At 40.0% G+C, this 17815-nt stretch overlaps 1 protein-coding gene across 3 annotated transcripts in view; it reads left to right on the plus strand.

The window, feature by feature from the left end:
- Window positions 1-17815, plus strand: part of ctnnbip1 (catenin, beta interacting protein 1) — an 80048-nt gene that overhangs the window by 17286 nt on the left and 44947 nt on the right. The window contains exon 1 of one of the 3 annotated variants that reach the window (XM_072244967.1): window positions 12237-12294. The exons of the other annotated variants lie outside the window; for them this stretch is intronic. Coding sequence (XP_072101068.1) covers window positions 12281-12294 — 14 coding nt within the window. The 5' untranslated portion in view covers window positions 12237-12280. Of the gene's footprint in view, window positions 1-12236; window positions 12295-17815 lie in introns of those variants that run through there. 3 annotated transcript variants of the gene reach the window in all.

Raw genomic sequence — 17815 nt, forward strand, 5'->3', positions numbered from 1 at the left:
GGCACACCAGATTCTCCTCCTCTACACACTAGAGCAGGGGTATTGGTCCATGGCATAAAAAAATTTAGGAACTCCCATTCTAGAGGAATACAGAAACGGTTAACTCACTGACCCACATGTCGTTGGATGTGAGAGGAAACCAGAGCACGCAGGAAAAACCCACATGGTCACGGGAGAACGTTCAAACTCCACACACGGGCACCCCGGATGTCAGGATTGAATCCGGGTTTCTGGTGCAGTGGGGCAGCGGCTTTACCCACTGTGCCACAATGCCATTCAATTCTATCAGGTATATCAGTTCTGGTGAGATGAAGCTGGAGAAGGGGTGCCACAAGATGTTGGGGAGGTAACCCAGTAGCCAAGCATGCAGTGGTTGGGGTTGTAAGTGTCAGAATAATCCAAGTCGACCAAAAATACAAAGTGGATAAGATTTTTTTTTAAATGTGCTAAAATCTGCTGATGCTTGTAGACATGCCAGGGGTTTTCAGCTGAGTAGCAGAACTTGCCAGAGTGTTACTAATTGGACTCTCCTTTCAAATTTATAGATTTAATCTGTCTTTTTTTTTGAAATAGTACATAGTTGGGCATCCATAATAGTTGGGTTTTATATCATACTATATAACAGTTTGACTTATAAGCATAGCTAGTTCCGGAACACTTGCCTTTAGTGCAACAGTACGGATGTTGTCTTGTCACATGGCCTTGGCTCTGTCCGGTGCTGTCAGTGTACGGTCATCCTTGTAGAAGTCTCCAGGGGATAACTCATACCATGCAAATGTTGGGTTGAGTGTTGCAGTGCACGTCCGTTCAGTTAAAAAAATACAAAGTAAAGGGTGGATAAAGAAATTCTGTCTGATTTCTGTCCTGAATGGTCTACCCTCTATATCTAAGTCTCTGACAGCTGCTTCCAGCTGGAGAAACATCATTCCTGCATCTGGTTCGTCCAGGCCGTGCTTGCTTCTTGTTGTCGCAATTGCGAAGGAAGTACAGGAGCTGTAGGTTCCACACCACCAGGTTCAGGAACAGTTATTACCCATCAACCATCAAGCTCCTTCCTGGACAAGCATGGATAATTTCACTCACCTCAACACTGAACTGATTCCACAAGCTATGGAGTCACTTTCATGTCCTTTGTATTATTTATTTATTGTATTTGCATAGTTTGTTGTCTTTTATACATTGATTGTCAGTCTTTGTGTGTAGTTTTTCATCGATTCTGTTGTATTTCTTTGTTCTACTGTGCACGCCTGCAAGAAAATTAATCTCAAGGTACTGTAGTATATGGTGACATGTATGTACTTTGATAATAAATTTACTTTGAACTTTGAGACTATGGGGCAGTTTAAGAAAGCTATATGTTTTGATGTAATTACCTTTCATTTGGACTTGAGAGTAAGGGCATGGGATGCTTAAACACTTCTCAGAGGGCCAGTCCTCCATTCCAGGATCAAGATGGTGGATGCCAGTTGCATGTTGTATTGCAAGGCTATCTTTCCTGAGGCGGAATGATCAGACCTACAGACAATATTCCTGAAGCCATTTCACCACAGCCTTGTATAACTGGAACATGGCAGCTTTACTCTTGCCTTTCTAATTGCTTCTATTCCTACCATCTCACAAACTACATGCTCCTTGTTTCATATGGACCTCCTGCCTATGTGTGGAAATATCAGCAGTATTCCTTATTGGAATCTACAAATCTAGCAAATAATCCTTAATCTTAACAGACTGTTTAGCAAAAGGAAGTGGATTCTTGGTTGGAGGAGCAACACCTCATATTCCATCTGGGTAGCCTTCAGCTTCCAGCATAAACATTGATATGTCCAACTTCTAATAATTTCTTCGCTCTCCCGCTTCTCTCTTTTTCCATTCCCCCTTCTGGTCTTCCTCTGTTCTCTTCTCCTCACCTACCTATCACCTCCCTCTGGTGCCCTTCCTTCCTTTTCTCCCCTTTTCCCATCTCTCACCTCCCAGCTTCTCACTTCATCCCCTCCCCAAGCCACCTGCATCCCCCCTCCCCTGGCTTCACTTAACACCTTCTAGTTTATCCTCCTTTCCCTTCCCCCACCATCTTATTCAGGCTTCTGTACCCCTTTCCAGTCCTGATGGAGGGTCTTGGCCCAAAACATCAACTGTTTATTCCTCTCTATAGATGCTGCCTGACCTGCTGAGTTCCTTCAGCAATTTTGTGTGTTTCACAATGGATTTCCAGCATCTGTAGAATCTTTTGTGTTAGGAAATAGATCTGGCAACATCTCAGTCTGACATCAGTAGCAACCTGGTCTGTAGTTACCAATTTATGAAATAGTGGATTATATTTGCTACTTACCAATCTGTGGGACACTTTCTAGGATGTAGAAATTTGGAAAATGGCAAGCAATTTGGCACTATTTCGATAGCTACCTCTTTTAGAATCTTAGGGAATTTATCACTATTATCTCCATTAATCACTCCAATACATTTTTGCTAATGTTAACTTATTTCAGTTGCTCATTCATTCTAAACTTATTGCTTTTGAGGTTCAGTATCTTCTGTGAAGATAGACACAAAATATTTGTTTAGCTTTTCTGTCATTTCCTTATTCCCAAATAGAATTGCTCCAGTCTCTATCAGTAAGGTACCAATGTTGACCTTTGCTAATCTTTTCTCTTTTATGTATCATGAGGAATTTTACAGTCTTCTTGTGTTCAGTGATGACAGGTTGCATCGCTGTCTGTTACGGGGATGGTTGGTGAGGCCGGGGGGGTGGGCGGGGGGGTAGGTGGAGTTGCTACTGCACCGGACCGAACAAAGCTACAGAAAGTTGTAAAATTAGTCAGTGCCATCTTGGGTACTAGCCTCTGTAGCACCCAAGACATCTTCAAGAAGCGATGCCTCAGAAAGGTGACGTCCATTATTAAGGACCCCCATCACCCAGGGTATGCCCTCTTCTCATTGTTACTAACAGGAAGGAGGTACAGAAGTCTAATGGCACACACTCAGCTATTCAGGAACAGCTTCTTCCCCTCTGCCTTACGATTCTGAAATGGACATTGAACCCATGAACACTACCTCACTTTTTAAATTTATGTATATTATTTCTGATTGTGCACTATATATATTTACTGTAATTGATTTACTTATTTATTTTTCTTCTTTCTATATTATGATCTATTGTATTGCATTGAACTGCTGCTGCCAAGTTAACATATTTCACAACACATGCCAATGATATAAACCTGATTCTGATTTATTAGATCACTTTTGATTTCTACATTCCTTTATCTTGAAAATATCTTGGTCGTTCCTTACTGAATTCTGAAGCTATCCCATTCCCCAGGCTTACTATTTTTGATGACAACATAGTAAGCCTTTTTTGTTTGCTAATACTACCTTAAACATTTCATGTTAGCCATGACTAGTCCAGTTCTGTTGGTTTTTGTGTCTTAATGCTAAATTAATGTTCATTAAGCAATTCTTAATACGCTTTAATTCACAGCATATATTTGCTGTGAATTATTCATTCTTTAAGTGTTTTAATTATTGCTTATTTACTGTAATACCTTTCAATATAGTTTCCCAATCTACCTTGGTGTATTCAGGTCTCACATCTTTATAATTCACTTTGCTTAGAGTTTAGACCGTGGTTTCAGGTTGATAAAATTCATTTTCAATCTTCATTTAAAATTCTGTCCTGTTATGATTACTCTTCCCTAAAGGCCCCTTAATTGCCAAATTATTAATTAAACTTTTTTTCATTGCTCGGGGGGGCAGCGCTGTAGTGTACTGGTTGGTGTGACGCTATTGCAATGGCTGCGACCTGGGTTCATTTCTGCTGCTGTGTGTTTGTACGTTTAACCTGTGACCGTGGGTTTTCTTCAGGTGCTCCAGTTTCCTCCCACATCCCAATGACTTACGGGTTTACAGGCTAATTGGACATGTGGGTGTAATTAGGCGGCAAGGCTTAATGAGCCGGTATGGCCTGTTACCATGCCGTATCTAAATAAAGATGAAATTTAAAAATATCGGCTCTGAAATACCCCTTAGTTCAGGGGATCTCAACCTGTGGTCCACAGGCCCTTTACTTAATGGTATTGGTCCATGGCATAAAAGGGTTGGGAACTCCTGTCCTACCCAGTTGGATGCTCAACACGCTAATTAATAAAACTAACTCTTAAACATCATCTCTTTTTAGTATTATTACTGATTTGGTTTGCTTAGTCGATATGCAGATAAAAATTCTCCATGATCATTGGATTACCCTTGCTAAATGTACCTCTAATTTCCTGTTCTGTACTATGCCCTACATCATCACTGTTTGAGGGGGCTGTGGACAATGCTCACCAGTGTTTATTACTGTTTGCTGTTTATCAACACTACACAAATTGATTCCGCCTCTTGATTCTCCAAGCTAAGATCCTTTCTCAGTTGAAATGAATAAAAATGGTCAGTGATTTAAACTATAAAACTGGCAAATTTAAAATGACTTCATCCTGACTTCAGTTTCCATTAAAATGGCAAGTGGCATTTTCTAGATAGTATTTTAGAAAAATATATCGACTTACGTGTGGTAATTTTGCCTATAAATACTGTTCTTCAGATTGTAACTGGATGGTCAAAGTGTTATTAGAAATTTTGCCATTTTTAACATTGTCTTATTGCATTAAGAATAAATGATAATCTTTTTTCAGCTATCAGTGCAGTTGTTTGAGCTGAGTGGGATCAATATTAATATACAGTACTGTGCAAAAGACACATCCATATAGCCAGGGAGCCTAAAACTTTTGCACAGTACTGTAGTAATTTCATGCATTACACTGTACTGCTGCCCAAAACAAAACAAATTTCTTAACATTTGTGAGAGTTGATAAACCTGATTCTGATATGGGTCTCTATTGCGTATTGAGAGTGAGAAAGGGATAAGGAGCGAGGAATCATGGTTGGTAAAATGGGAAGGGAGCAGGAAGCACCAGAGAGACATTCTGTAATGATTAATAAACTAATTGTTTATAATCAGATGACCTTACCTGGTGTCTCAGAGCTGGGTGTGTCTACATCCGTGCCACCCCTTGCCCCTGGCATTCTTTCTCTGTTACCTGTCCCACATCCCTCCCGTGGTGCTCCACCCTCACCATTCCCAACATCCTTTGCTCCCACCAGATTTACAAACTTGATCTTTGTTCCACGTTGACAAATACAGTACTGTGGAAAAATCTTAGGCTCCCTAGTTGTATATATGTGCCTAAGACTGTTTCACAGTACTGTAGTTACAAAATGAAATCTGATCTAAGGTTGAGAGATAACCAAAAAATGTCTTTAAAAACACAAACACGAGGAAATCTGCAGATGCTGGAAATTCAAGTAACACACACACAAAAAATGTTGGTGAATGCAGCAGGCCAGGCAGCATCTATAGGAAGAGGTACAGGTGATGTTTCGGGCCCGAAACGTCGACTGTACCTCTTCCTATAGATGCTGCCTGGCCTGCTGTGTTCACCAGCATTTTTTGTGTGTGTTGCCTAAAAAAAATGCCTTCGATAGTTTCACAGACGTGTTGCTGGCCTGGCCACTGATTTGCCTAGTGGAGGTTTCATTTATTTCTGACAGCTGACCAATGAAATCATTCCCTTAAAGCAGAGGCAAGCCAAAAGTTTTTCTGTGCATAGATTAAGCTCAGCAGATTCTGAATTTGTTCTAAACTCCATTTAATATGTAGCTTCTCAGTAAGCTAATGTTGGGGGAGAGAACGAAAACACTGCAGATGCTGGAATCTGAGCAACAATCTGCTGAGGAACTCAACTGGCTGAGCAGCATCTGGAGGAGGGGTGGGGAGAAGAGGAATTATCAATTCCTTTACCCCCACTGATGTCACTCAGCCCACTGACTTCCTCCTGCAGAATGTTTGGTGTCACTGATCTCTAGAGTCTGATTAAGAGCTGAATACAAATAGGTTTGGTTTTCACATTGATTCTTGCATAACACATGTAATTTCTAATTGCATTTAGTTTCAAAGTGCTGAAATTGCGAACAAATTTAACTGCTGCAGATTAGCCTACATTCTAAAATTATACAACTAGTCCTATAAATTAGCTCATCTAAAATAACTAGGATTTAAAAGTACTGAAGGACAAATGTGGTACCAGCTCCATCTTTCATTTTGCATCTGTATTTGTCTGTAGACAGATGCTGTTATGAAATATTTATTTTATTTAGAGATACAGCCTGGTAACAGGCCTTTCTGGCCCAGTGAGCTTGCACCGTCCAATTACACCCATGTAACCAATTAACCTACTAACCTTTCTTTTTCAATCTTTTTATTATTTCAAAATTAATAAACCTAACAATAATAATAATGATACAAAGTGATCGGGATTACATTAATAACGGTTAACATGTACAAACACAGATTCCAAGTAACAAATGTAGTTTAGCCTCCCAATCTCTTAGTAACTAACCATGAAAAATAATCATAGTCATACTTTATTGATCCCAGGGGAAATTGGTTTTCATTACAGTTGCACCATAAATAATTAAATAGTAATAAAACCATAAATAGTAATATGTAAATTATGCCAGGAAATAAGTCCAGGACCAGCCTATTGGCTCAGGGTGTCTGACCCTCCAAGGGAGGAGTTGTAAAGTTTGGTGGCCACAGGCGGGAATGACTTCCTATGACGCTCTGTGTTGCATCTTGGTGGAATGAGTCTCTGGCTGAATGTACTCCTGTGCCCAACCAGTACATTATGTAGTGGATGGGAGACATTGTCCAAGATGGCATGCAACTTGGACAGCATCCTCTTTTCAGACACCACCATGAGAGAGTCCAGTTCCATCCCCACAACATCACTGGCCTTACGAATGAGTTTGTTGATTCTGTTGGTGTCTGCTACCCTCAGCCTGCTGCCACAGCACACAACAGCAAACATGATCGCACTGGCTACCACAGACTCGTAGAATATCCTCAGCATCGTCCGGCAGATGTTAAAGGACCTCAGTCTCCTCAGGAAATAGAGACGGCCCCACCCCTTCTTGTAGACAGCCTCAGTGTTCTTTGACCAGTCCAGTTTATTGTCAATTCGTATCCCCAGGTATTTGTAAAGATATTTTATAAAGAGGAAAAAAAAAACCTAAACTAAAAAAAAACAACTAACCTGTGTGTCTTTGCAATGTGGGAGGAAACCAAAACAGCCAGAGGAATGCTACGTGGTCACGGGGAGAATGTACATACCCCTTACAGGAAGGCAGTGGAATTGAACCCTGGTTGCTGGCACTGTGATGGTGTTACGCTAATTGCTCCCTATTGTAACGTCCCAATGGCCATGAATGACTGGTATCTGCAGAAAAATCAACAACAAATTTAGAACACCAAAATTAAAGGCTGCAACTTTGAAATTGCAAACTGAGCAAGGCAGAGTGTAGGGAAGGAGCAGATGAAATTTAATGAGTGCATGCTTACAACAGTGCAAGATATTGAAGTTCAAAAAATACGGAATAGGTAACAGACTGTGGAGAGCATTCTAGCTGGTTGCTTCGCTGTCTGGTACGAAGGGGCCACTGCACAGGACTGGAATAGGCTGCAAACTCAGCCAGCTCCATCATAGGCACTAGCTTCCTTAGCATTGAGGACAGCTTCAAAAAGCATTGCGTTAAAAAGGTGGCATCCATCATTAAAGACCCCCATCAGGCAGGACCTGCCCTCTTCTTAGTACTCCCATCAAAGAGGAGGTACAGGAGTCTGAAGACACACATTCAAAATTTTAGAAATGGCTTCTACCCCTCCGCCATCAGATTTCTGTATGGACAATAAACCAACCCGTGAACACTTTTTTTGCTCTCTATTTTGCCTGCTTTTATATAAATATATACAGTATATCGGGCACCACAGTAGCGTAATGGTCATTACAGCACAGGGAGTCAGATTTTGGAGTTCAATCCCAGCATCCTCTGTCCAAGAGTTTGTACGTCCTCCCTGTGGAATGCATGGGTTCTCATCTGGTGTTCCAGTTTCCTCCCACAGTCGATGTACTGGTTAGTAGGTTAATTGGTTATCGTAAATTTCCTAGGCTGGGATTAAATAGGTGGGTTGCTGGGCATTGTGGCCCGAAAGGCCAGAATGGCCTATTCTGCATTGTATGTGTAAATAGAGATAGAGAGAGACATCTTTATGTATGTACATCAATGGTATTAGACCTGATTTTGAGTCGACAAAGCCAATTGAACCTCAGGAAGAGTGCCGTAAAACATAATTTTAGGGAAAGATGTGGCCAAACTGTAAAGTGCTCTGGCCAGAATGAACATTTAATTTCCTGTTCTGGTATTTCACTAACAAAGGAAGACATTCACTGTGCAAGCTATGTGGGAATGAATCATTCAACTAAGAGCATGAATTATGAGAAAGTATCAAAAATTCGTGGGCCATTTGGCTGAAATGTGACATTGTGGCAGAGGCAGAAACCAACAAGATGGAAATGTTTGTGAAAACACTACTTACAGTTAATTTATAACTGTTGGGAAAGTTACTTAAGGTTTGTAAAGCTTTTAGAGTGACAGCAATAAATGTAGCATACAAAGGTGAATGTTACTAATTTTCTGATACAGTAAAGCTGAGAACACTGGCATCATTTAAAAGGCAGGCTGACAGTAGTGGGTCTGTAGGTTTCATTGCGAGCATTGTGAATTAAAGTGAGCCATTAAGAGGGGCTGGAGAACTACAATACTTCACAGTACACTAAGTCAAAGGCTTTTTCCCAGGGCTAAAATGGCTAGCACAAGAGGGCACAGTTTTAAGGTGCTTGGAAGAAGGTACAGAGGAGATATCAGGGGTAAGTTTTTTACGCAGAGAGTGGTGAGTGTGTGGAATGGGCTGCCGGTGGCGGTGGTGGAGGCGGATATGATAGGGTCTTTTAAGAGACTCCTGGACAGGAATATGGAGCTCAAAAAAATAGAGGGCTATGTGTAACCCTGGGTAATTTCTCAGGTAAGGACATGTTTGGCACAGCTTTGTGGGCCGAAGGGCCTGTATTGTGCTGTAGGTTTTCTATGTTTGTATAATAAGAAAATAACAATTGAAGTGAAAGAGGAAGGAGGTAAACTCCCTTGGATATTTGGCATATGCAGAACAGTAGGTCAGGAGTCTTCTATTGAGATGCAATTATTACAAAAGGCAAACATGAGCCTTTGTGGTAATGTATTATTTTGGCTGATGAATTTATTTCTAGAATGTACATTCAGGGGCCACTTTATTAAGTACAGGAGTGAAACTCGGTGTGGACTTCTGCTGCCGTAGCCCAACCACTTCATGGTTCTACTTGTGTGTTCAGAGATACTCCTTTGCACACACTGTTATAACTCATGGTTATTTGAGTTACTGTTGCCTTCCTCTTAGAGACCATTCTCCTCTGACCTCTCGTTAACAAGGCATTTCACACCAGTCTCAGCAAACTCTAGAAACTGTTGTGAGTGAAAATCCAAGGAGATCAGTAGTTTCTGAGATACTTAGACCACTGGCACCAGCCGTCATTCCACGGTCAAAATCACTTAAATCACGTTTCTTCCCCACCCTGATGTTTAATCTGAACAACAACTGAACCTTTTGACCACGTCTGCTTGCTTTTATGCATTGAGTTGCTGCCACATGATTGGCTGGTTAGATATTCGTATTACCTAAATGTAGAGTTCATAACTTGATATGGATTGCAATTAGATTGCTTTTAAAATGGTCACATCTGAGCAGTATGTTTACTGTATTAATTCTAAATACTAATCCATTGTACGTTATTTGCTTAGATTTCCAAAATATTTGTAATTTGTTAAACCTGCACATGAAGTAGGTATATCTCTTCCTGGGATAACAATTACTAGTGTTGCTCATGAATCTGGAAATTCAGCTGTTTGTTGTCTGTGAACTTAGTTGAAGCCTAGCTGTAATTCTAGAAGTAATAATACTCAGCCAGAAAATTAGTTGATCATCTTCTGCAAGACATAACACTGGATTTACATTGTTTTATGTAAATGAATTTTAATGGTGATAATTAAGGGAGCAGTCTGGGGGGAATGGTAAGACATTTGCTGACAAAGTATGGGAAGAATTTTAGCAATTTCACTTAAGACACTTGGTATCATGAAACACTTATCAGTAAAGCAAAATTCTGGACATTATCAGAATTTGAGTCTGAATAGCTACTCTGTGCGTTATGTATAATGATGTTGCTGGTTCTAGGGGATTATGAAGGGTTTAGAGGAAACTCACCAATTAAATAATTAATTCATAAAGAAAAATGCTAACAAGGATGTTTATTTTCATTTGACAAGAGATAATATTGCAGATATTTAAGATAATAAGATTAGGTAAATCATTAGGTTATTTATTTTGTCAGTGAATGTAGAACTAGAGGCCATGTGTACAGAATTTAAATGGAAAGTAATTACAAAAAATCTTTCCTACAAGCTTTTGCTATTTTCCTCTAGAGGAAGGCAAGTTCAATGACCTGGGATTTAACTGGTTAACATTAACATGAAGATGCATGAAACAATAATAAAATTACTTATATTCCATGATGCATCACTTAAAGCACAATGAAGTGACTTGACACTGAAGGACTGTGTAAAAACATGCTTCTATTTTTCATCCTTATTATCAGCAGCCTTGTTAGCCATGCTCAGATCTAAAAATATTGTGGAGCTGCAACTTTAAAATATTTTTAAAATTTAATATTGTAGTAAAGATTCACTGGTTTATAAATGAATTAAAAGAAATAAGGTTCATTATGTAGATCACAATGAGGCTGCCTTTAATTTCACATAAGCTATTCTCACCCACTGCAGAATTTACTCTGACTCGCTCTGTTCGGACTATATCGTGTGTTAGCTAGAGAGTGGGTGCCTTATTACTTGAAAACAAAGCGTCCTTTTCTTTCACATCGCCATAAATAGGTCATGATACAATAAGAGTCTTTAAACAATTTACAGTCAACAAATTTATTTTATAATTATAGGAATGGCTTATTTTATAATTATAGAACAGCTGAAAATAAAAATCAAAGATTGTTATTGTTTTATTAAAATGAACATATAGTTGCTGTATTATTTCTTTAAAAGCACTCCTCAGTTTTGTTATTCAGTTTGTATTGATGTAAAGCTAGATTATTTGGTACCGATATCTACTATCTAGAACAATTTGGATTACCCAAGGCAAGAAGGTCAAGACCACCTCCAGCAGGTGGAGATAACTGCAGCCAAATGTAAAGCTAAATTTAAACTCAATGTTAACGTACAGAGCGGACTGCCTCTCTTTAAAAAGTAACCGCATTGCACTGAGTTCCAATGTTATGAACACAAAATAACACAGGAGCCAGAGTGTTAATTAGAGCATGCCAATCCTGTATTACTCTTATGTTATTACTTCTTGCATAAAATACTCAGCATTTTGTGTGTGCTACTCTGGATTTCCAGTATCTGCAGAATATCTTGTGTTTACATATTATTTATTTTTTAATATTTGACATTGGTTCAGTCATTTGGTATGTAAGAGGGAATTATTTATTTTTTTTCTCACTGTGCCTTAAAAATAAACCTCTTTTCTCCTCACCTTTATACTTTGGAGTTACATGTCATGGTCTTCCCACTCCCCATAATACTTCCTAGGCACTGTGGTGCCTTGCATATGTGAAGCATAGCTAGTTTTTAGGAGTTACTTTCTTTGTTGTTCCAGTGTCCTTTGTAGAATTATAATATATGAGTGTCATGAAATGTTTGTCACAGCAGGAAAAATCAGAATAACCAAATATTTGCTGATTTGCTGTGTTCAACACTCCTCATTCAGTTGGAATAAAATGCTTAGTTTGCTCACAAGTAGAACTTGACAATTTGACAATGTGTAGAGTAACATTTTTTAAAAATTTCAATGCTGTCACAGCTCTGAGAATTGACAGCAGCTTCACTGCACTAGATGTGCAGTGATTCACACTCCCATGAAGTCAAAAGTCACAATTTACTCAAAAGAGTTACCACTCAATTCACAGAGTAAATTTGCTTTGGTTGTTTGTTGAGCTTCTCAACGATACATGTACACCCCATAAATACTTCGGCATGTGGCATTTTGTACACATGAGAATGCTGGCCTGTGGTCTCACTTTGTGTCACTGCAGTATAGACAGTCTTCAAGCACAGGCCAAAAATGTGCTGTGATTTCCCTTGGTTCTCAGCTGAGCTGATTCCTGAAGGGTGGGGGTGGAGGTGGCAGGGGGGAGGGGTGACAGATTCCACTCAGTTGAGCACACAGCAACTCCGGCCACGGGAAATCATGGATCCTTGTAGGTAAGTAGGATTTGGGCTGTGAAAAGGGAGATCAAGAAATTAAATAAGTTTTGTAAATAAATTCATTGTTGTTCAACTTTGCTGCTATCTGCTTGTTAGCTTTTGAGCATGGTTCAAATTGAGTAGTCAAGCCTATCAGCTGTTAAAAGCAGCGCTGGTATAAAGTTATTGTGGACGCCACAGTGTTCTTTTGTACCAAGTAAATTTGTTCTTGAGAAGCAGTAACTAGTCTTTTAAGATTACCTGGACTTTGGATAAGAACAGTTTTAAGAATAACATTGTCATACAGAAAGCATCTGAAACGTTTGACGTAAAATAAAGATATTATTCAATTCAACAACTTATAATTTAACTCCTTCTTAGAAATAAGATGAAATGCTGCTTCAGTGCATGTCCCAGTTTTGTAAATTAATTGATATATAATAACCAATTCATGAAAAACACTAACCTGCAACCAAATATACTGCACATGAGTTTTCAAATTCTATAGACTAGACACAAATATCCTCATGTCCTGCCTGAGGTGTCGACTCTTTATTCCTTTGCATTGATGCTGCCTGACCTGCTGAGTTCCCCAGCATTTTGTGTGTGTTACTCTCTAGACTAGAATTCTCTGTTTATTGTTATATTGCAGAACTGCCAACATAACACCAAAGCTTTTATGGGTCCTTCAGCACATGTGTCACAGTACTGTTGTTCTTCAGCTTCACTGCCCATTTACACGCTGTAAACCTGGTCCTTTGTGTCACAGTGTCAATGGGATGCTAATATATGTCAGTCAGCAAACACAGCGGGTGTTGAGATAGCAGAATGACATCAATTAGACCAATCCAGCGGAGTTTATAGGGGGTAGAAAGAAAGAGATTGTCAAGGAGGTTTCAACAACAAATGTACTAGCTCAGGGGCAGAACGGGATGCTTCTAGTGGCATGTTGGATGCTTTATCAGATGTATATTTTGGGTAAATATGACAATGAGGTTACAACCAGCCGAGTTCCATCTCAGATAGTATCAACGGGTGTATATACTGTATATACGACTTGTATTTCCTCTAAAGCAGGGTTCCCAATCTAGAATTCATGGACCCCTCAGTTAATGGCAGGGGTCCATTGCATAAAAAAGGTTGGGGGACCCTGGCTCTAGAGTTTTGAGGAGACAGCCTGCCCCTCTGTGTTTAGTCAAAGTTAAGCACAGTATTTGTGACCTTAAATGCATGTTAAGAATGTTTTAATGTTACTGAGCTGCCAATTCACCATTTAGTTATTATTAACATAAAATTTGGCCCAATAGACTGCAGTTTAAAATTGCTGGATTTGGGTTAGTTGCAAATGCACTACAGCAAGTGCAAAGCCCAGGTACTGCAGGATAAGTGGTTTCCTGTCACTTGCCAATGTTCAAGTTCTGTTCAGGTTGCTTTTTGTCCAGTGTCATTTTGATCATGCATGTTCAGATCTTCAGAAATTGTGTGTCCAAAATCTACACTGTGGATTTTAATGAATGTGAGCTGAATATTTCCCAAAGTATGCTTTGACACAGAATCAATCAACAGTATTGAAATAAGCAATTGCATGCCACAGTCATTAAAATGTATCATTTTCAGGCAATTTGGTGTCTTTAAGTGTTGTATTTGCAAATGCCCTAGCTGTAGATTCCTGCTTTTTTTCTTTTACTTTCCTTTACTTTCCTTGACTTTTCAAGTATCTCCTATTTGATTCCTTGTCTAGCATCATCATGGTAAGAGTAGAGACTTTGTCCATCTGAATGCTAGGAAGATCAGAGCCAAATGACTTTGGATCTCATCAAAGAACAGTGCTATCTGGTTAATTATTTTGTTCCTTACTCTGATAAGTGTCAGAAAATGAAACAGGCTAATTTGGAATGTTAATTTCAAATCAAATCAATATTTTAACGTACCCAATTTCTGCTCTTTTCAATATTTGCCTCCTTCCTCTTCTGGCTTCTTGTTGATACATTTGTTTAATTACACCATTACAAACACCCATGTCTTCAGCTCCCAAAGCCTTGGAATTCCCATCTAATCTTCTCCTTACAATCAGCCAAGCTTTTGCTCAGCTAACTTAAAACTCCAAGTGAATGCAGTGAAGCTGCATTACTTTCTTTATTTCTTATTTGTTAATTTTATGATTTGTTTATGTATTTGTGGTGATATAACTCACACACAACACAAAGTAATATGTACTGTATTGTACACCTTGGTCCTTGGTCTTGGTCTGTTTCGTTTGGTGGTATACATGTATACAGTTGAATAACAGTAGCCTTGTGCCACAATAGTGTAGCAGTTAATGCGATACTATTACAGCTTGGGATATTCTGGAGTTTGGAGTTGAATTCTGGCACCGTTCAGTTGGAGTCGCTGTGCGTTCTCCCCTTGGAATGTGTGGGTTTTCTCTGGTGCTCCAGTTTCCGTCCAAAGACGTACTGGGTAGGTTAACTGGTCATTGTAAGTTGACCTGTGATTAGATGAGCATTAATTGGGGTTGTGAGGTCGCTGGGGCGGCATGGCTTGAAGGGCCAGATTTGTATAGCTAAATAAATAGGGTGGCCTTGAACTTGAAATTCAAGTAGTACAAAATCATATGATGTCTCAAAATGACATAATGTCAGACATCCCACCCTGCAAAAACTCATTTCAGGGAGGTAGCACCATCAATTTGCGGGAGACTCCTGGAACTTCCGGGAGAGGTGGGATGTCTGCAATAGAGTAGCTCCTTAGCAGCTAGCCAGCAAGTTTAAATAATGTTAGCTATGCTAATGAACGAATGACACCTGTTAAACTCACCTCAACATGTCTTTTACAGTCTTAACTCACCGTGGGCAATAGAAAAGTCACTGTTGCAAACAGCGCAGCGAGCAACACTGTCATTATTTTTGACCACTATCAGGCAGGGGTACACTTTAGGGTAGTCTGGGGTGATGTACGTTTTATATTTTCTTTTTTTGGAACACTCTGTCACGGCGCGTGCATGTGCGCACGCTCTCTCGCTCTCTCTCGCGCGTGCTCTCTCGTGGTCTGTCTCTCTCTCTCTCTCTCTCTCTCTCTCTCTCTCTCTCTCACTCACTCTCACTCTCACTCTCACTCTCTCTCTCTCACTTGCTCTCAAAAAAATTGATTTCCGGGATATTGTGTGGGCATCAGGGAGCCACTATTAATATGCGGGAGACTCCTGGAACTTCTGGGAGAGGTGGGATGTCTGTAATGTGACCCTTTTCTTTACAAGCATTGGTTGAAGATTTGTAACACTTAAAATTTAGTCAAGAAAATTATTGGAAAGGAATGGATAGGTGAAAGGAATAATTTATGCTGATATGGTGATATATAGAGGAATGGGAGGAGGTTTATGTGGAGCATATATAAACTTTGTTTGGACGACTTAGACAAAACGCCTGTTTCTGGCTGTGCAATATCTGTGACTGACTCCAGTGCTTCAGCACAGCTTTTAACCACCTAAGGAAAACTTGGCACTAAGTTTGTGTTCTACCAGGCAGCAGCAGTTTCCCATCCCTCTGTACACTTGGGAAACATGGACTTACCTGCACCTCAAAGCATGAATTAAAAGTCAAAAATGGCAGATGCTGAAAATCTGAAACAAAATGATAATGCTGGAAATATTCACCAGGTTAGATAACACCTGTATAGAGAGAACCAAAATTATTGTCTCAGATCAATGGCCTTTTATCCAGGAAGATCTAGAAAGCACAAACCGAATCAGTTTTATTATCACTGACCTATTTCTTGAAATTTGTTGTTTTTGTGCACTGCCTATTGACGGTGTCTTTGATGGAGGGGAATTAGCTGAGTCTGCAATCCTCTGCAACCTCTTGAGATCCTGGGCATTGGTAGCTTCATACCTGACTGTGATACAGCCAGTTAGAATGGTCTTCACGGTACACCTGTAGAAATTTGCAAGAGTCTTTGCTGATATTCCAAATCTTTTCAAACTACTAATGAAGTAGAGCTGCTGGTGTGCCTTCTTTGTGATTGTGCCAATGTGTTGGGCCTGGGATGGATCCTCTGCGATGTTGATGTCCAGGAACTTGAAGCTGCTTACCCTTTCAGCTACTGACCCTCAATGAGGATTGGTGTGTGTTCTCACAACTTTCCCTTTCCTGAAGTCCGCAATCAATTCCTTGGTCTTAATTGTCATTGAGTTCAAGATTTTTGTCACAATATCACTCAACCAGCTGGTCTATCTCACTCCAGTACACCTTCTCATTGCCACCTAAGATTCTACTTTAATAGCAGAGAGTTGGAGAGAACAAAAGGGATGTCTTATGAAAGGATTGAGACCAGGAAGTATGAATGAACAAGTAACGTGGGCGGCAGTTGAGCGAGAGTAGTACAAGTTTGTTAATTGTGGCTGATTTTAATCCTGAGGTGTACATGGAGAGGACCGAAAGGGTGAAGGAACAAAAAAGTGCTTTATATGTGAAGTACAGAATGCAGCAGTTTCCAGAAATCTGAAAGAAGAGAAAATGGGAAAAGCCAAGTTAACACCATAGGCTGATGTAACACAAGTACTATCAATCAAAATTGTCCGTTCCAATGGTATGTCAAAGGAGCCAGTGTCAGCATCCTCTCTTGGGCCATTAGCAAGAGTTAATGTACAACCCGGTGGAAGTACGTGATGGTGGGCTGTGTCTTTCACATCTCTAGAAACAGGCAATCTATTCTGGCCTGTAGAATTGTAGGACATTACTAGGACAGAGCAAGTGCTCCGCCAGTCCCTTTGGGGGAAAAAACATAACATCCTCACCAACTCATAGCAACTCTTGGCTTGTGACCAATCAAAATGAAGGAAGACATCCAGAAAAGCACTGGAAGTCCCACAAGTGAAGACGGTAGAGGGGACACATCACCTCTAGACCCATTGCTTGTCAAGTGCCACCTACCCCACTGATGCAGAATCTGAGCCCTCCATTTAGGGCTCCTTGGATACCTCAGAACTGGAGAGGAATCAAGTCATCCTCAAATCTAAGGGATTTCCTTAGAGGAAGAAATTCTCTGCCCTCCTTATAAATAATAGAAGAGTTGCATATACTATAGATTATAGATGGGCAGCACAGTAGTGTGGTGGTTAGCATTGCACTATTATAGCGCCAGCCAGCAACCCAGTTCTACTGCTGTCTGTATGGAGTTTGTACATTCTCCACATGAGCTTCGTCCAGGTGCTCCACTTTCCTCCCACATTCCAAAGATTTACAGATTAAGGTTAGTAAGTTATGGTCATGCTATGCTGCTTCCAGAAACATGACGACACTTGCAGGCTGCCCCCAGCACATCCTTAGACTGTGTTGGTTGTTCACACGTAACAACACATTTCACTGTATACTTCAATGTTTCAATGTACATGTGTTAAGTAAAGTTAATCTTATAAACTTAAAAACAATTCGATCCTTGATGTTAGCCTAATAGATCAATCCCGTTTCAGCGCTTCAGGGAGAAAGGGTACAGAAGTGACTTCTGTTCTTTTGTGTCTACTGACTTGCTGCTGCCGCCAGTT

Source organism: Mobula birostris, chromosome 27, assembly GCF_030028105.1.
Source record: "Mobula birostris isolate sMobBir1 chromosome 27, sMobBir1.hap1, whole genome shotgun sequence".
NCBI lineage: Eukaryota > Metazoa > Chordata > Chondrichthyes > Myliobatiformes > Myliobatidae > Mobula > Mobula birostris.